Source organism: Hemitrygon akajei, unplaced genomic scaffold (genome assembly GCF_048418815.1).
Source record: "Hemitrygon akajei unplaced genomic scaffold, sHemAka1.3 Scf000147, whole genome shotgun sequence".
Taxonomy (NCBI): domain Eukaryota; kingdom Metazoa; phylum Chordata; class Chondrichthyes; order Myliobatiformes; family Dasyatidae; genus Hemitrygon; species Hemitrygon akajei.
Genome location: NW_027332033.1, coordinates 587,544 through 607,496, shown reverse-complemented (window position 1 = coordinate 607,496; position 19,953 = coordinate 587,544). Strand labels below are relative to the sequence as shown.

Genomic DNA, 19,953 nt, shown 5'->3' with positions numbered 1-19,953 from the left:
CAAAACGGAGAAATACCTCAAATCGCCCATCTGTCGTGCTGTGGGGCTTTTGTGAGGAATTTCAGGATATCCCCGGGATGTGGATTCAGGAATTGTGCGACTGCAGCTACAAACTCTTGGATGGTGAGGTGTGGGAATGTGTACACCACGCTCCGGGCAGAATCCTCTCTTTCCAAAAGCTCCATTAGGAACCCGGACAGGAACTGGGAAGGATGCAGATTGTAGTTGATCAAATCTCCATCTGTAAACACAATCTTCCTCTCGGACACTCCTCTGAAGGCCATCTGTCCAACCCTGAGTAACACATCACGGGGGTTCTCAATCTCACGGCCGTGGTTTTTCAGGATGTTGTAAATATAGTAGGAGTACAGTTGGGTGATGGTCTTGGGAATTCGCTGCGGGTCCCTGACTCTTTGTGTGAAGAAGGGACCCATTGCCAGAGCGAGGATCCAGCAGTAGGAGGGGTTGTAGCTCATGGTGTACAGGATCTCGTTCTCCTTCACGAGTTTGAAAACAGCTGCTGCCACCGTCTGATCTTCAAAATGCCTATTGAAATATTCCTTCCGTTCATCACCAACAAATCCCAGGATTTCAGCCCAGACACTGATCTCTGCCTTTTCCAATAAATGTAATGCAGTGGGGCGGGTGGTCACCAGCACTGAACACCCTGGGACCAGCTTGCCCTGGAATAAACTGTACACAATGTCAGACACCTTGCACTTGAATTCAGGATCTGTGCATGTGGACTCGGGATCTGGGCACTGGTGCTTGGGTTCTGTGTCTCTCCGACTGTCAGAAAAATCAATTTTGTCACTGAATTCATCCAAACCATCAAATATAAACAACAATCCCTCTGGGTTCTTCCAGACCTCTCTCAGGAAATTCCCAAAGTAAGGATACTGATCCAGAATCAGTTCCCTCAGGTTTATTCTGCAGTTAATGGAGTTTAAATCCCGGAATTTAAAACTGAAGACAAACTGGAATTGTTGGTATATTTTCCCCGTGGCCCAGTCATAGACAATCTTTTGTACCATTGTTGTTTTCCCGATCCCCGGGACTCCGGCCACTGCTGCCGAACTCCCAGATTTGGATTTACTTCGGGAAAAGCTGCTCTGGAACAAATGATCCGTCCGGAGTTTTTCCAGGTGTCCACGGAGATGTTTCTGTCTCCACTCCTCGTGGTCTCTGCCTCTTGCCAGCAGCTCATGTTCCACCAGTGTCCGATCTCGAACAGTAGAAATGACCGTGAGCTCAGCGTATCGATCAACCAGCTGGAAAACCTTCACCTTCTCCCTCATCAGTATCGTGTTCACTCTCAGTGTTTCAGTTTGTGCCCGCAGAGTCTCCTTGTGTTTCTGTTGAACATCTTCCAAGGGAACAGACAGTGGACAAACTGTTAGATGCCTCAACGTTGAATTCAGTATTTAAGTACACAAGAGTTAGGTCAAATCTATTGCATTGATTGGATTCATCAATGGATGTTCGTACAGTAAAGTAAATTCAATTAACAGACCGCTGACTGGACAGAGAGGCCTGGTCCAGATAAACACCAGATCATCACATTCCCACATTAATTGTCCTGTGAAGGTCAGTATTTCCCTGGTAGTTTACTGACCCCCGACTGTCCTGTACAGGACAATCTCCCACTACTGTCACAACTGTCATTTTTTCATCTGGAAGAAACTTTTCATCCCCAGTGTTGATGTGGCGTATGGAGATAGAGAAGCGGGTAGTGGGAATTCTGTCAAAGGAACAGGTAGGGGATTCACAGCTCCCCTTCCCACCCACCATCACTGATTTAAAATACAAACAAGTAACTTTGTGTATCAGCACGTGCACTGTGGGTGGCTGGTTGGTGTGTGAGGCATCTCAAAGTGTCTTTGAATCCTGTCTGGGGTGTGTGGGGCCTCACAGTGTGTCAGGACCCGAATAGGTGTCTGTGGGGTCTCACAGTGTGTCAGGACCATGCTGGGGTATTTGGGGTTTGACAGTGTGTCGGGACCCTGCCGGGTGTGTGTGGGGCTCACTGTGTGAGAGGACCGTGCAGGGTTGTCTGGCCTCTCACAATGTGTCAGGACACTGTCAGGAGCATATGGGATCTCATAGTCGGTTACGAACCTGCCAGGGGTCTGCGGGGTCTCAGAGTGGGTCCGGACACTACGAGAGGTGGGTGGGGTCTCACTGTGTGTCAAGGCCTTGCCAAGGGAGTGTTAGGTTCCATAGTCTATCAGGGCCCTTTCAAGAGTGAGTGTGGTCTTACAGTGTGTCAGCAGCCTAACAGGGGTATGTCGGGACTCACTGTGTGTCAGGACACTGTCAGAGGATGTGTGGGGTCTTAATTTTTGACAGGACCCTTTTAGAAGTGTGTGTGGTCTCTCAGTGTGCCAGGTCCCTGTCATGTGTGTGTGGAGTCTCACAATGTGTCAACACCCTGTCAGGGGTGTGTGGGGTCTCTGAGTGTCTGGAACATGACAGGTATGTTTAGGGTTTCAGTGTGTCAGGACACTGCCATGGTTCTGTGGGGACTCTCATCCTGTGAGGACCCATTCAGGGTTGGGTGGGGCTCGTGGTGTTAGTGGTGTGTGGTGTCACACAGTGTGTCAGGAACCTGTCAGGGGTGTGTGTGCACTCACAGTGTGTCAGGACACTGCCAGGAGTGTGTGGGGTCCCTCATCCTGTGAGGACCCTGGTAAGTATTTCTGCGGTCCCACAGTGTGTCAGGACGCTGTCAGGGGTCTGTGCGGTCTTACAGTGTGTCAGGAACCTGTCAGGGGCGTGTGGGGTCTCACAGAGTGTCAGGAATCTGCCAGGGGTGTGTTAGATCTCATAGTCCATCAGGACCCTGTCAAGGGTGTGTCGGGTCTCACAGTGTGTCAGGACCATGCTGGGGAGTGTGGGATGTGATAGTGTGTCGGGACCATGTCCGGGGTGTGTGGGGTCTCACAAATTGTCAGGACCCTGTCAGGGGTGTGTGGGGTCTCACTGTGTATTAGGACGCTATCAGGGTGCCATTGGGTCTCACAGTGTGTCAGGACGCTGTCAGGGTGGCATGGGGTCTCACAGTCTATCAGGACCCTGCAGGGGTGCATGGGATCTGAAAGTGTGCCGGGACACTGCCAGGGGTGTGTGACGTCTCACTGTGTGTCAGGACCCTGTCATGTGTGTATGGCATCTCAAAGTCTGTCGGGAGCCTGCCAGGGGTCTGCGGGGTCTCAGAGTGTGTCCGGACACTGCCAGGTGTGTACGTGGTCTCACAGTGTGTCAGTAATCTGTCAGGGGTGTGTGGGGTCTCACAGTGTGTCAGGACCTGTCAGGGGTGTATGGGGTCTCACAGTGTGTCAGGATGCTGTCAGGGCTGTGTGGGACCTCACAGCGTGTCAGGACCCTGTCAGGGGTGTCTGGGGTGTCACAGTGTGTCAGAAAACTACCGGAGGACTGTCTGGTCTCACAGTGTGTCAGGACCCTGTCAGGGGTGTGTGTGGTCTCACAGTGTGTCCGGCACCTGTCAGGGGCGTGAGGTGTCTCACTGTCTGTCAGGATCTTCTCAGTGAGTTGGAGATCTCACAGTGTGTTTGGAGCCGGTCAGGGGTGTGTGGTGTCTCACACTTCACTGGATGCCCAAGCTAAGAAAAGATCATCTGCAGGAATTGGGGTAGTTGAGAAAATAGTTGAGGCTGTTCAGGAGGGGGCAGTGGCTAGCAAGAGAAGGTTTTGACTCTTTGGTGTGAAGAAATAATAAGTTCTTTTCCATTCTGCAGATCGCCCCTTCTCTACTGACTCCGGTGGGGATCTGTAGTTGCAGGCCCCAGAGCGGTGTGACCACTTTCCTCAAACTCGCCAGCTCTCTGACTCTTTCCTCAAAATGTCCTTTGTAAACTCTCCCTCTAGCAAACACGTTTCCCTGTGTCTCACTGTGTTCTCTGTCTCAGTTCCAATATTTACCTGGTCAGATCCTGGTGGCTCAACAACTGAACCGCCCGACGCAAATTACAACCGTTGGTAGAAACAGAGGTCAAGTTTCAACTTGATGAACTCTGCTTCAGCCTCATCTGTGCCATTGCGTACCGTTCCGATCGCCCCACTACCGGAGGGATGTTGAGGCTTTAGAGAGGGAGCAGAAGAGGTTTACCAGGATGCTGCCTGGTTCAGAGGGCATGTCCTATCATGAGAGGCTGGATAAATTTGGATTGTTCTCTCTCGATCATCAGAGATTGAGGGAGCTCTGACAACTATCCAAAATTATGAGACTTCGATAGAGTGGGCAGAGAGAATCAATCTCCTGGGTTTGAAATATCTGTTACTAGAGGGCGTGCAGTGAAGGTGAGCGGGGTTTAGATTAAGGGGGATGTGAGTGGTAGTTTTTCTTTACATCGGAGAGTCGTGGCTGCCTGGAACGCACTGCCTGGTAAGGTGGTCGAGGCAAATTATTAGAAGCTTTTAAGGGACTTTTGGACAGGCACATGGATGTAAGGAAGATGGAGGCATGTGGACATGGTGAAGGAAGGAGAGACTGCAATTCAGGTTTGTTTGATTTATTTCATTGCTGTTTCGGCACAATATTATTTCCCTAATGGCTTATTCCTCTGTTATACTCTGCAATGTTCAATGAATGTTCACTTACCTTTCAGCTCACTGAGAATCTTTAGTAAAAGTTGATCGGGAATTGGACGATGGGAAGAATCACAACCTGTTTGAATTTAAACAAATTGAGGAAATCATTTTTGTAAAATTTTAAAGTGTGCTGTGTTGCGATAAAAATTTAAATTAATCTCTGATATTATCTCACCATATATCTGTAATTCCTTCAGTATTTTGTCCAACATTGGAGCATCATTCCGCATTTTCAAAAAGGTTTCCCACATCACCCTCCGGGCGCGGGAGCCTTTCTCCATCACCAGGCTCAGGAGGAGTTTAGAACTGTCCGCCCACTCTCCCTTATCAGCGAGATCAGAGATTTTCTGTGAAGAGTAACAGTGAACATATTGGGGACTGACAGATTCCACAGAGAATGAGAAGTAAATGATGTGCTCTGTAACGGGATCACACTGAGCAGTCATCCGGACGGATGCTGATCCTGTCTGGAGATGGACTGTACATTCTGAGTGCAGAGCACACAGAGGGACATTCACCGTGAACCTGGTCCACCAGTCAATGAGATCCTGGCTGGTCTGTGACCGCTTCATTGACATGGCTCCAAATCCATAAATAATTCCTCACCGGATTTGACGATGTAAAACCGTCAGGTCAGAAAATATTGATCACAGATGAAGAAAGAAGTCAGAAAGGTTTTTATTACAGCGTGAACAGTCTCAGAGAAGTTGCAGAAACTACTGAACGGAAGGTTAGTTAGGAAGGATCAATCTTTAGGTATTAATATTAAAGTAGTAAAATGGATTCAACAGTGGCTGGATGGGTGATGCCAGAGAGTAGTGGTGGATAACTGTTTGTCAGGTTGGAGTCCAGTGACTAGTGGTGTGCCGCAGGGATCTATACTGGGTCCAATGTTGTTTGTCATATACATTACTGATTTGGATGATGGGGTGGTAAATTGGATTAGTAAGTATGCAGATGATACTAAGGTAGTTGGCGTTGTGGATAATGAAGTAGGTTTGCAAAGCTTGCAGAGAAATTTAGGCCAGTTAGAAGAGTGGGCTGAACGATGGCAGATGGAGTTTAATGCTTATAAGTGTGAGGCGGTACATTTTGGTAGGAATTATCCAAATTGGACATACATGTTAAATGGTAGGGCATTGAAGAATGCAGTGGAACAAAGTGATCTAGGAATAATGGTGCATAGTTCCTTGAAGATGGAATCTCATGGGGATAGGGTGGTGAAGAAAGCTTTTGGTATGCTGGCCTTTATAAATTAGAGCATTGAGTATAGGAGTTGGGATGTAATGTTAAAATTGTACAAGGCATTGGTAAGGCCGAATTTGGAGTATTGTGTACAGTTCTGGTCACTGAATTATAGGAAAGATGTTTAAAAAATAGAGAGAGTACAGAAAAGATTTACTGGAATATTACGTGGGTTTCAGCACATAAGTTACAGGGAAAGGTTGAACAAGTTAGGTCTTTATTCTTTGGAGCGTAGAAGGTTGAGGGGGGACTTGATAGAGGTATTTAAAATTATGAGGGGGATAGATCGAGTTGATGTGGATGGACTTTTTCCATTGAGAGTAGGGGAGATTCAAACAAGAGGACATGATTTGAGAGTTAAGGGGAAAAAGTTTAAGGGTTACACGAGGGGGAATGTCTTTACTCTGAGAGTGGTAGCTGTGTGGAATGATCTTCCAGTAGAAGTGGTGGAGGCAGGTTCGATATTGTCATTTAAAGTAAAATTGGATAGATATATGGACAGGAAAGGAATGGAGGGTTATGGGATGAGTGCGGGCCACTGAGACTAGGTGAGAGTAAGCGTTCGGCACGGACTAGAAGGACCGAGATGGTCTGTTTCCGTGCTGTAATTGTTATAGGTTATATGGAAAAGATGATGTGATTCATCTTCTCAGTCCGCCAGTGTCCAACATGACAGTGGACATCTGATGCCTTTCCTTTGCCTTTTCCAGAGGAGATTTATTCAATGATTACACATTACAACATGGCAGTATTTCCCTATTCACACTTCTTGCATTGAAACATGGAAAACCTACAGCACAATACACGCCCTTCGTCCCACAAAGTTGTGCCAAACATGTCCCTAACTATAGCCCTCTATATTACTGAGCTGCATGTACCTATCTAAAAGTCTCTTAAAAGACCCTATCGTATCCGCCTCCACTACCGTTGCTGGCAGCCCATTCCACGCACTCACCACTCTCCGAGTAAGAAACACTCCTGACATCTCTTCTATACTTACCCCTCAGCTCATTAAACCTGTGTCCTTTTGTGGCAACCATTTCAGCCCTGGGAAAAAAGCCTCTGACTATCCACACGATCAATGCCTCTCATCATCTTATACAGCTCTATCAGGCCATTTCTCATCCTCTGTCTCTCTAAGGAGAAAAAACCGAGTTCTCTCAACCTATTCTCATAAGGCATGCTCCACAATCCAGGCAACATCCTTGTAAATCTCCTCTGCACCCTTTCTATGGTTTCCACATCTTTCCTGTAGTGAGTCGACCAGAAATGAGCACAGTTCTCAAAGTGGGGTCTGACAATGGTCCTATATAGTTGCGACATTACCTGTCAGCTCCTAAATTCAATTATTCAATTATTGAAGGACAATGCACCATACGCCTTCTTAACCACAGGATCAGCCTGCGCAGCTGCTTTGAGCGTCCAGTGGTCTCGGACCCAAAGATCCCGCCGATCCTCTACACTGTCATGTGTCTTACCATTAATACTATATTCTGGCATCATATTTGACCTACCAGACAGAACCTCTTCACACTTATCTGGGTTGAACTCAATCTGCAACTTCTCAGCCCAGTTTTGCAATCTTTCAATGTCCCGCTGTAACCTCTGACAGCCCTCCACATTATCCACAACACCCCCAACCTTTGTGTCATCAGCAAACGTTCTAACCCATCCCTCCACCTCCTCAGCAAGGTCATTTATAAAAATCACGAACAGTAAGGGTCCCAGAACATATCCCTGAGGCACTCCACTGGTGACAGACCTCCATGCAGAATATGATGACCCGTCTATACCACTCTTTGCCTTCTGTGGGCAAGCTAGTTCTGGATCCACAAATCAACGTCCCCTTGTATCCCATTCATCCGTTCTTTCTCAATAAGCCTTGCAAATACAGATTCTAACAATATCATCTTCACCCAGAACAGAACACACTAAAGCTCCTGTGGCGTCCATTAATAATGCCCCAGTTCTCACTGACATCCTGCCGTCACACTCTACAGGCTTCGTGAAATAAAAATTCCGGCTGTATTTCCATTTAACCTCTTTGATTGCAACATCATAGAACTGTTGCCTACTCCCCTCGCTCTGAACATTAAACTCTTTCAATCATTGCTTGAGATTCACATTTTTATGAATTATATATACTTTTTTTGTGATTTGCTTTTATGCTTTGATATCCCGATGAATCAGAGTTTCGACACCCATCAGTCCTGTGATGTGTGAAAATTCAAACCCATTCTCCCTCACACTCACCCGATGTTCCTCTCCGCTGAACTGATTCTCGGCCGTTAACGTCAGGCTCACTCCGTGCACCCCTCCTTCCATCGCCTGCTCCAGCCTGTCCCGGTAGAAGTCCGTCAATTGCAGCAGCTGGAAATCATTCCGGCTTGCCAGGAGCTCTGTGATCACTGAGCTCGGACCTGTGAAGGAACATGGGGAAAATTTAAGACATTATCGAACACCTATTGGACTGAAAATATCTCTCTGGAGCCTAAAGACGGGGATTCTGTGCAGCAGGTGACCGAACAAAATCCGAAATAGACACACTAATGTGTTACAATTTGGAAGGGCAGATCAGAGAAGGAATTTCACAGCGAAGGACAGAGCAGTGAGTAGTGCTCTGAGGAACCTGGATACGACCCCAAGGATTTTAATTGATTCAAAGTCGTGTCACGTAGAGTTAAGGGTGTAAAGAAATATTTGATACGTTGAATTTTATAAATCCAACCATGAGTAGAGACATACATAAGCTGCTGTAAGATTTCAACAGTTCAGGCAGCAACTATGGAAATGTGTAATACAGTCTAGGTTACGGGCCGAGATCCTTCAAAAAATGTTGATCCTTTACTCCCAAAGCTGATATCTGGCCCGCTGAGTTGCTCAAGCATTTTGTGTTTGATGCTTAGAATTCCCGATTCTACAGATTTTTTCGGCTCACAGTGTATCACGACCCTCTCAGGGGTGTGTGTGGTCTCACAGTGTGTCAGGACCCTGTCAGGGGTGTGTGGGGCCTCACAGTGTGTCTGGACCCTGTCAGGGGTGTGTGGGGTCTCACAGTATGTCAGGACCCTGTCAGGGGGGTGTGGGGCCTCACAGTGTGTCAGGACCCTGTCAGGGGGGTGTGGGGTCTCACAGTATGTCAGGACCCTGTCAGGGGTGTGTGGGGCCTCACAGTGTATCACGACCCTGTCAGGGGTGTGTGTGGTCTCACAGTGTGTCAGGACCCTGTCAGGGGTGTGTGGGGTTTCACAGTGTGTCAGGACCCTGTCTGGGGTGTGTGGAATCTCACAGGTTATCAGGACCCTGTCAAGTACACGTGTGGGATCTCCATTCAATGTATTCGGTTGTGATAGGGAGCGTAGGAAAACACTGATTGTGGACATATTAACTTTAGAGAATGTAATGGTGGTAGAAATGATGCTCTTCAATAATCAGGGAGTATTTCTGTTTCATATTCAGAAATGGGTGTGAGAATTTCACTGTTGTGGCTGTTCCCTCGGCAAACAACATGAGGAATAGTGACGAACAAGCCTGCAGCGGATTTACCAAACCCTTGGTGCAGGGAAACTAAAGGGTTTCATTGATAGGATGTGGAGAGGAACAACATTAACAGAGGTGACAGAGACGTGTGTAGTTTGTAAACTTCCTGATTGGTCTATCTCTGGTACCAAATTTAAATCATTATCTTTGGGATTTGCTCTTGTAAATGAGAGACTCTGAACCAAGGTTTTGGCCGAGATTTCTTATACTTCTGTTAAGAGCTTTGAATAATCAGATAAAACATGGGTTGATGGAATATTATTAGGTTGTGTGATATTTGTCTTTCCTACGCTCGCTCCTGTGTTAAATGTGCAGTTGAGTGATCCAACTCAGACTGCGATGATGAAGCCTTACAATCTCTTGAGCCCATGTACTGCCCCGGGCTCCATTTTCACAGACATGATGGGCTTATGGATGTAGTGAGCTTCCCATCCAGACGGTCACAGTTTAACTAATTGCAATATTATTTATTGATATTTTCAGTCCTTTCCACCTTCCTTGCCGCGATCCCACAGCCCTCGGTTTCCCTGTCCTAAATCCCATCTCTCACCCTTCCATAGTGTCCATCACACAACACCGGCAGACAGGAATTTCAGCTTCTGTGGACTGAGCTGAGGAATATGTCCCCCAGTCTCACCCTCTCTAACACTGTTGCTGTGCTTGCACTAGGGAGTGTAGATGTGAACACAGTGGGGTTCATCTGCTGCTCTGTGGTTGAACAGACCAGTTGGGATTTTACCTGCTTTTCTAATTAAAGTGATGCTATTATTACTATTCTGTGACTGGAACTTCAGTGGATGCCCAACTCTAAGAAAAGATAATCTGCAGGAACTGCGGGACTTTAGAAGGATGAGGGTGTTCAGGAGGGGGCAGTGGCTGGCAAGAGAAGGTTTTGACTTTTTTTGTGTGAAGAAATATGTTTTTTTTTCTATTCTCCAGATCGCCCCCTTCTCCACTCAGACTCCGGTGGGGATCCGCAAACTCAGCAGCTCTCTTCCACTTTCTCAAAATTTCTTTCACTTCCACTTTCTTCCACTTTCTTTGAAAGCTCTTCCTCTAGTAAACACGTTTCCCTGTGTCTCACTGTGATCTCTGTCACAGTGCCAGTATTTACCTGGTCAGATCCTGGTGGCTCAACAACTGAACCGCCCGACGCAAATTACAACCGTTGGTGGAAACAGAGGTCAAGTTTCAACTTGATGAACTCTGCTTCAGCCTCATCTGGGCCATTGCGTACCGTTCCGATCGCCCCACTACCGGAGAGATGTTGAGGCTTTAGAGAGGGAGCAGAAGAGGTTTACCAGGATGCTGCCTGGTTTAGTGGGCAGAGAGAATCAGTCTTCTATGATTGAAATATCTATTCCTAGAGGGCGTGAACTGAAGGAGAGAGGGTGTTGGATTAAGAGGATGTGAGGGGTATTTTTTTTTTCAAATCAGAGAGTTGTAGATGCCTGTTAAGGTGGTAGAGGCAAATTGTTAGCGACTTCTAAGAGACGTTTTGACAGGCACATGGATGTAAGGAAGATGGAGGCATGTGGACTTGTTGTAGGAAGGAGTGATTAGTGTTTGGTTTTGTTTGATTTATTTCTTAGCTGTTTCGGCACAATATTATATGCTTAATTGCTTATTCCTGTGTTATACCCCGGGCGCGGGATCCTTTCTTCATCAACAGGCTCAGGAGGAGGTCAGAACTGTTCGCCCGCTCTCCCTTATCAGCGAGATCAGAGATTTTCTGTGAAGAGTAACGGTGAACATATTGGGGTGATAGCCAATCCCTGTTTCCCAGGGCACGAATAGCAAACACCAGAGGGCATATGTACAAAGTTAAGGGAGGGAAGTTTAGGGAAGACATCAGAGGTAAGTTTTTTACACAGAGGGTTGTGAGTGCCTGGAATGACTTACCAGGGATGGTGGTGGAGGCTAAAACATTAGGGGTATTTAAGAGCCTCTTGGACAGGCACATGGATGAAACAAAAATAAAGGGTTACGGGGTAGTGTGGGTTTAGTAATTTTTTAAGGATTATATGGGTCGACACAACATCGAGGGCCGAAGGGCCTGTACTGTGCTGCAGTGTACTATGGTTCTATGGTTCTCTCTGTCTGGAAAGTACTCTGCTTATTCCTGAAAATACAGTATCGTAACCCATCACCATCACTCTCCTGGTACTGCCCATCACCACCGTTTTGTTCTGGGTTACTGTCTGCCTGCCTGGTCAACCCCTTCCTCAGCAAATCTCTGGGATATCGCACAAAATTCTGGACGTGCTCAGCAGGTCAGGTGGCATCTATGGAGGAGAATAAACGATCGACGTTTCAGGCCAAGGCCCATCATCGGACTGGAAAGGGAGTGGACAGAAATTCTATATATTGTCACATTATTTTCTATTCCTTGTGGTCCTGATCCGAAAGGTTAATTGTTTATTCCTCTCCATGAATGCTAGCTGACCTGCTGAGTTCTGCCACTATTCTGTGTGTCATTTGCAGAAAGTCTTGTGTTCTGGAGCAACTCGCTATTTTAATGTACATCACAATCTGTTAGAGGAGACAAAAATTTTACTCCTTACACATGTGACTGTTTCCCCGAGAGATATTCACAATATTTTTGTGAATTGCCAGTACTGAGTAAAATCCAGACACGCAGTCAGCACAATATTTATTAATTAAAATAATTCACCAACATACCCGTGACTTTTCCTGATGTTGTCGTCACTGTAACTCCTCCGCTGCCCACCCGCTGAGCCATCTTGAGTGCTGTTATGTTCAGATTTTGCTGCTCTGAAACAAACAAAATTGACAGCAGGGTTAGACATTAATTGATGTGTAAAGAAGAGCACTGTTTTGTTTATTTAAACTGAGGCAAACACTTCTGACCACCTTGAGCCTGTCCACTGAAGTCTTGACAAGGCCGGATTCAGCTGCACCCATCCACCCAAAGTCACGCAATACCCTTTCCGCGCTCTCCCTGGATTGTACACTGAGCCAGGATTCTTCAGGGCATCTGCTCGCTATATTGCGGGCAATTCCGTTTGAGGAACCTATCAATGGAATGGTTAGGCAGGTTGAGCGGACAGTGCCGTTTGCTTTGGTCCTCCTAACATTGGTGACGCTATGGCGAGTAATGGACAACTATTACAGCAGTGTGGGTTGAAAGATTTCTGCTGACCAATGGGACATCTCCTCCTCTCGTCACCGAGTTACGCATATTTCTCAGTCATTCCTGATTCTCACCGTCTCCTTTCAGTTTAACATCCCTTGGCATTGACACATTTAGCAATATATTGTTTGAGTCTATAGAAACACTCTGACATCCCGAAAAATGTAATGTCACCCAAAAGATCGTGACATCGTGTCCTGAACCACTATGGTTTCTCCGGCAGTACTTTAAGACAGTCATTATCACCTAAACTCCGGTCAAGATTTCTTTGAGCTTATCACCTGGCTGTTATCAGACACTTACATTGCCCCCTGTTAAACACAATGTAGACCCCCCCATACATCCAAAACAGCAAATTGACAAAAGTCTTTGATATAAATAAAACAACCTACTGGAATTATTCAACAAGACAGTCAATATGTTAATATTTCATGTGGAAGACCCTGCATCAGAGATAAGCCTTTGTGTTTGAGCCATGTAGCTGTTCTCCATCTGCATTGTATTTTGCGATGCGTATTTATGATGTTTTTATGGTACCTAGTCGCATCAGTGAGGGCGTGGTAAACGCAAAGGGAACCAGTTAGACATTTGTGCTTTGTTCCATGCGGTACACAGCTGTGGACAGGCGGATGTCAGATCTTTTATTATTATCCATTCAAATACATTGAACTAACACTTGGCTACACTTCAGTTTCATTGCTTCACGATTGTATGCTTGTTAATTGCTAATAAAGAATGGAATGCACATCACTGACTTTTGTAACAATCAGCATCGGAGATGAGGGAACGCCATGCAAGCATAACAAATCGTTGGGGGTCGCCAGAAATGGCAACTTGGTTTTGCTAAAATTCACGCTACATTCTCAAAAAAATATTTCTCAATCTGTCGAGCATTTTAAATATTCTGAGATAATTGAATGTATCTTCATTAAGAAAGAGGATGTGCTGGAGCTTTTGAAAGGTATTAAGTTGTATAAGTCGCCAGGACTGTAGGAGATATTTCCCAGGCTACATTGGGAAGCGAGGGAGGAGATTGCTGAACATCTGACGATGATCTTTGCATAATCAATAGGGTGGGGCGAAGTACTAGAGAATTCCAGGGTTTCAGATCGTATTCCCTTACTCAAGAAAGGGATTAGAGATAACCCAGTAAATGATATAGCAGTGAATCTTACTTCAGTGATGGACAAGTTGTTAGAGAAGATTCTAAGAGCCTGGATTCATGAGCATTTGGAGACACATAATCTTATTAGGGATAGTCAACATCGCTTTGTCAAGGGCAGGTCATGCCTTACGGACCTGATTAAATTCTCAGAGGATGCAACAAAAGACATTGAAGGTAGAACAGCGGATGTGGTGTATATTGATTTCAGGAGGCATTTGATAAGGTACAAAAGGCAAGGTTCATTCAGAAAGTTGTTTTGTGGATACAGAATTGGCTTGCTCACAGAAAGCAAAAGATAGTTATAGATGTTTGAATTCCGCATTCAGGACGGTGACCAGTTGTATCAAATTTGAAGACAAAATATTATCTTAATGGTCAGACTCTTGGCAGTGTGGAGGATCAGTGAGATCTTGGAGTTCTGTGTCCAAAAGACACTCAAAGCTGCTGCGCAAGTTGACAGTGTTGTTAAGGAAGCGTATGACGTGATAGCCTCCATCAACTGTAGGATTGAGTTCAGGTCCTGTGAGACATAGAAACATAGAAACACAGCAACACAGAAACACAGAAACACAGAAAGCCTACAGCACAATACATGTCCTTCGGAACAGAATGTTGAGCCGAACATGTATTTACTTTAGAATTTACCGAGGTTTACCCATAGCCCTCTATTTTTCTAAGCTCCATGTTCCTAACAAGGAGTCTCATAAAAGAACCTATCGTATCCGCCTCCACCAACGTCGCTGGCAGCCCATTCCTTGCACTCACCAATCTGCGTAAATAAAAATGTATCTCTGACATCTTTTCTGTAACGACATCCAAACACCTTAAAAGTGTAGAGGATGACCTGAAATCAAAAAGGCATAAAGTTAAAGATGTCACATTTCTTTAATATTTTAAAGAAGATTACTTTTTTATTTCCACCTTTTACTGTTTCAGAATAACAATCAAAAGGAAAAGGGCCGGAAGCAAAGGTTCGGGCGCCTCGCATGGTCAGTACTTAGCAACACTCCCTCTGGCAAGTATCACAACTTGTAAAACCGTTCTGTAGTCAACTAAGAGTCTTTCAATTCTTGTTTCGGGGATTTTCGCCCATTCTTCCTTGCAAAAGACTTCTAGTTCTGTGAGATTCTTGGGCCGTCTTGCATGCACTGTTCATTTGAGGTCTATCCACAGATTTTCGATGATGTTTAGGTCGGTGGACAATGAGGGCCATGGTAAAATGTTCAGCTTGCGCTTCCTGAGGTAGTCCATTGTGGACTTTGAGGTGTTTTTAGGATCATTGTCCTGTTGTAGAAGCCATCCTCTTTTCATCTTCAGCTTTTTTACAGACGGTGTGATGTTTGCTTCCAGAATTTGCTGATATTTAATTGAATTCATTCTTCCCTCTACCAGTGAAATGTTCCCTGTGCCACTGGCTACAACACATGATCGATCCACCCCCGTGCTTAACAGTTGGAGAGGTGTTCTTTTCATGAAATTCTGCACCCTTTTTTCTCCAAACATATCTTTGCTCATTGCGGCCAAGAGGTTGTATTTTAACTTCATCAGTCCACAGGACTTGTTTCCAAAATGCATCAGGCTTGTTTGAATGCGCCTTTGCAAACCTCTGACGCTGAATTTTGTGGTGAGGACGTAGGAAAAGATTTCCTCAGATGGCTGTTACATGAAGGTCATACTTGTGCATGTGTACCGTCCCGTTGCACGCACTTCCATCATCATGCAGTGTTTCGAGATGCTCGTCATGAGGCAAATGAAGACCTTGCTGCCCCCTCACTGGAACTCCTGCAGTTTGCGTACCGTCCCAACCGCTGAACAGATGACGCCATTGCCACCACCCTCCACCTGGTCCTAACCCACCTGGACAAAAAAGACACAAACGTTCGGATTCTGTTCATAGACTTCTGTTCAGCATTCAACACAATCATCCCTCAGAAACTGACTGGAAAGCTGAGCCTACTGGGTCTGAACAACACCCTCTGCAACTGGATCCTAGACTTCCTGACTGGGAGATCTTAGTCAGTCCGGATCGGGAGCAGCATCTCCAACACAATTACACTGAGCACCGGGGCTCCCCAGGGCTGCGTTCTCAATCCACTGCTGTTCACTCTGTTGACCCACGACTGTGCTGCAACACACAGCTCGAACCACATCATCAAATTCACCGATGACACGACCGTGGTGGGTCTCATCAGCAAAAATAGCGAGTCAGCTTACAGAGAGGGGGTGCAGCGGCTAACGGACTGGTGCAGAGCCAACAACCTGTCTCTTAAAGTGAATAAAACAAAAGAGATGGTTGTTGACTTCCAGGAGGGCACGGAGCGACCATTCCCCGCTGAACATCGACGGCTCCTCGGTAGAGATCGTTAAGAGCACCAAATTTCTTGGGGTTCACCTGGCGGAGAATCTCACCTGGACCCTCAACACCAGTTTCATAGCAAAGAAAGCCCAGCAGTGTCTCTACTTTCTGCGAACGTTGAGGAATGTCCATCTCCCACCCGCCATTCTCATCACATTCTACAGGCGTTGTATTGAGAGCATCCTGAGAAGCTGCATCACTGCCTGGTTTGGAAATTGCACCATCTCCGATAGCAAGACCCTGCAGTGGATAGTGAGGTCCGCTGAGAAGATCATCGGGGTCTCTCTTCCTGCCATTAAGGACATTTACAATACACGCTGCATCCGCAAAGGAAACAGCATTATGAAGCACCCCACGCACCCATCATACAATCTCTTCGCCTCCTGCCGTCTGGGAAAAGGCTCCGAAGCATTCAGGATCTCACGACCAGACTATGTAACTGTTTCTTCCCCCAAGCTATCAGACTCCTCAATATCCAAACCCTGGACTGACACCTTGCCCTATTGTCCCGTTTATTATTCATTCTAATGTCAGCACTGTTTTTGTTTTTGTCCTGTGTAAGCCTGTTGTTTTTTGTTTTTTTTTGTACGTAGTTCAGTCTAGTTTTTGTACTGTGTCATGTAACACCATGGTCCTGAAAAAAACGTTGTCTCATTTTTACTATGTACTGTACCAGCAGTTATGGTCGAAATGACAATAAAAGTGACTTGACTTGACTTGTGTTGCCACCATTCAGAATCTGCTAAATCTTCCTGAAGTTCTTTTGCAGTCAAACGGGGGTTTGGTTTGCCTTTCTAGCAATACAACGAGCAGTTCTGTCGGAAAGTTTTCTTGGTCTTCCAAATCTTAACTTGACCTCCACCGTTCCTGTTAACTGCCATTTCTCAATTACATTACGAACTGAGGAAACGGCTACCTAAAAACGCTTTGCTATCTTCCTATAGCCCTCTCCTGTTTTGTGGGGATCATTTATATTATTTCTCAGAGTGCCGGGCAGTTGCTTAGAGGAGCCCATGTCTGCTGATTGTTGGGACATGGTTTGTGAAGTCAGGGTATTTATACAACTTTGAAATTTGCATCACCTAGCCTTTCCTAACGATGACTGTGAACAAGCCATGGCCCTAACATGCTAATTAAGGTCTGACGCCTTGGTAGAAGTTATTGAGAGCTCAGAACTCTTGGGGCGCCCAAACCTTTGCATGGTAGTCCTTTTTTCACTCTAAAATTGTACAAAACTAAAGTAATACACTAATCTTGCTTAAAATGTTGAAAAGAATGTTTCGTCTTTAAATTTATGAATTTTGGAGATCAGTTCATCTTCTACTCACTTAACTATTCACGGTAACAGAAACCTTGACCAGGGGTGCCCAGGCATTTGCATGCCACTGTATATGGAGCTCAGAAAAATGGAGGGTTATGCTGTAGAGCAATACTTTGTATTTTCTAGACTGGGTTACATGGTCAGCAAAACATTGTGGGTGCAAGGACCTGTAATGATCCGTAGATTTCTATGTCCTCTCTTTCCATGTTATATTGTTTCATACCGTTCAATCACATTTGATGTAATGTGTCTTTTTTGACACCAATCAACATAAAAATACTTAACTCAAAGTGAAAACATCTATTTAAAGTGATCTAAAACAATTCCAATTATAAAATTCAAAATAATTGATTGTATAAGTATTAGGCCACTTTAAATATGACACCAAATCACCACTGCTGCAGACAATTGGTTTTAGAAGTCACATGTTTAGTTAAATGGAGATCTGCTTTTGGACACCTGTGTGCAGTCAAGGTGTTTCAATTGTTTGCAGTAAAATACACCTGTATCTGTAAGGTCCAGCTGTTGAAGAGTCCTGGCAAAAATCCTGGCAAGAATCCTGGCAAAACCTACACCCTGAAAACAAAAGAACACTGCAAACAACTCTGTGAAATGGTTATTGAAAAGCACAAGTCAGGATATTGTTACAGGATAATTCCCATGTCACTGAATATCCTTGGAGTACAGTTAGGTCAATGATCTATAAATGGAAATAATATAGCACAGCTGTAAATCTGCCTTGAGGAGCTGTCCTCAAAAACTGAGAGACCGTTCAAGACGACGACTGGCGAGGGAGGCCACCAAGAGACCTATGACAGCTCTTGAGGATTTACAAGCTTCAGTGGCTGAAATTGTAGAGTCTGTGCGGACAACAACTGTTGCCCGAGTGCTTCGCCAGTCACTGATTTATGGGAGAGTGGCAAAGAGAAAGCCACTGTTGAAAAGTATACTCACATGGAATCTCGGCCAAAGTTTGCCAGAAGGCATTTGGGAGACCCTGAAGTTCGAAGGTATGATTAAATCAAAATTGTGCTTTGTGGCCATCACACTGAATTATATATTTGGTGTAAGCCTAACACTGCACATCATCAAAATCGCACGATTCCTACGATGAAGATTCATGCTGTGGGGATGTTTCACTGCAGCAGGCCCTGGAAGGCTTGTGAAGGTACAGGGTAAAATGAATGTAGCAAAAGCAGGGAATCTGATGTAATCTGCAGGAAAACTGCATCTTGGTAATAGATTTTTCCAGCAAGACAATAACCCCAAGCATAAAATCAAAGTTATTCAGGAGGAGCTTAAAAACAACAAAGTTAATGCCCTGGAATGGCTAAGTCAGAGTCCAGACATCAATCCAATTGATAATTTTTATCTGGACTTGAAAAGTGTAATTCACTAACGATTCCCATGCAATTTGACAGAGCCTGAGCAGTTTTGTAAAGAATGGGGAAAAGATGCCGTGTCCAGATGTGCAAAGCCGAGAGAGACCTACCCACATAACTCAAGCCTGCAATTACTGCCGAAGTGTAATGTACTAAATATGGACTAGAAGGGGGTGTGTATATTACTTATATATAGCATAAAATTATATATAAATAAATGTCAATAAGTCTCGCAACATACATCTTTGATATTCAACCTGGTTCTGATTCTGAGAAGTTTTATCTAACTGTTCTGTAGTTCTATTTTATGTCCGTTAATGCTCTTCATCATACTGTTAATCTAAGTGCACTCGATTGTTATTTCAGTTCCTTTTTTAAAAAAAGTTTTCCAGATCGGTTGCAGACTGAGATATCATGCCAAAGGAAGACGTTATCAGGCAGAGTGAACGCGTTTATTGCCTTTGTTATATTGTTAAAATTCAGCTCAGTTTGGCAGATTTTCTTAAGCCCTGAAGTAAATTCTGATGAAGCATTTATCTTTATCAGAAAATGATCTATTTTCTTTGTTTGCTGATATACTTAATATGCTTTTGTTTCATATCCATCAATCTGTTGTATTGAATCCTGATTCTCTGTCATACATTACAAGTTCTACTGCACATTTAGTAATGTTTAATGATTTGTACTTTTCTAGTACAAAGCTCATGTTTGTACCTTTTAAAATTAGTTAGATTATTTGAATTAATTTTTTTAGCTATACTAATACAAGAGCGAATAATTCTAAATCATTCTGTACAGCAGGTGTGTCAAGGTATAATTCATTAGTGTTTTTTCCTGCTTTGATACCCGATTTCTGTCCAATTCAGTAAATTAGAGAGCGTCTTTAAAGCTAGACAAAACCATAGTGGGCTTAGCATTTCGTTCTGGAAAATGCCTTCATTTATTTTGATAACAGAAGCTGTTCCTTTGCGGTTGTTAATAGAGCGATTACTGTCCGTCAATGCTTCAGATATTGTAAGTGTCAGGTTTATGTACCAGGAAGTTTTATTAACCACGAGTGAGGGATGGAATCCAACGGCTTTTGATAGACAATATAACATTGAAAGAGTTCTGCTTTCCCCGGGGCTTGATATAGAATTGCATAATCTATTATCAGTTGTTCTTTATATCCGTCCATAC

The 19,953-nt window shown here is 44.7% G+C and overlaps 1 protein-coding gene across 5 annotated transcripts in view; it reads right to left on the bottom strand.

The window, feature by feature from the left end:
• Positions 1 to 17: 17 nt before the first annotated feature.
• Positions 18 to 19,953, bottom strand: part of LOC140723924 (NACHT, LRR and PYD domains-containing protein 3-like) — a 37,956-nt gene continuing 18,020 nt past the window's right edge. For 4 of the 5 annotated variants that reach the window (XM_073038467.1, XM_073038464.1, XM_073038466.1 and 1 more), the window contains exons 3-7: positions 12,079 to 12,171; positions 8,110 to 8,276; positions 4,787 to 4,958; positions 4,622 to 4,687; positions 18 to 1,366 (exon numbers count right to left, since the gene is read on the bottom strand). In XM_073038467.1, coding sequence (XP_072894568.1) covers positions 18 to 1,366; positions 4,622 to 4,687; positions 4,787 to 4,958; positions 8,110 to 8,276; positions 12,079 to 12,139 — 1,815 coding nt within the window. In that variant the 5' untranslated portion in view covers positions 12,140 to 12,171. Of the gene's footprint in view, positions 1,367 to 4,621; positions 4,688 to 4,786; positions 4,959 to 8,109; positions 8,277 to 12,078; positions 12,172 to 14,480; positions 14,560 to 19,953 lie in introns of all 5 variants that reach the window. The other variant, XM_073038465.1, reaches the window with a different exon arrangement.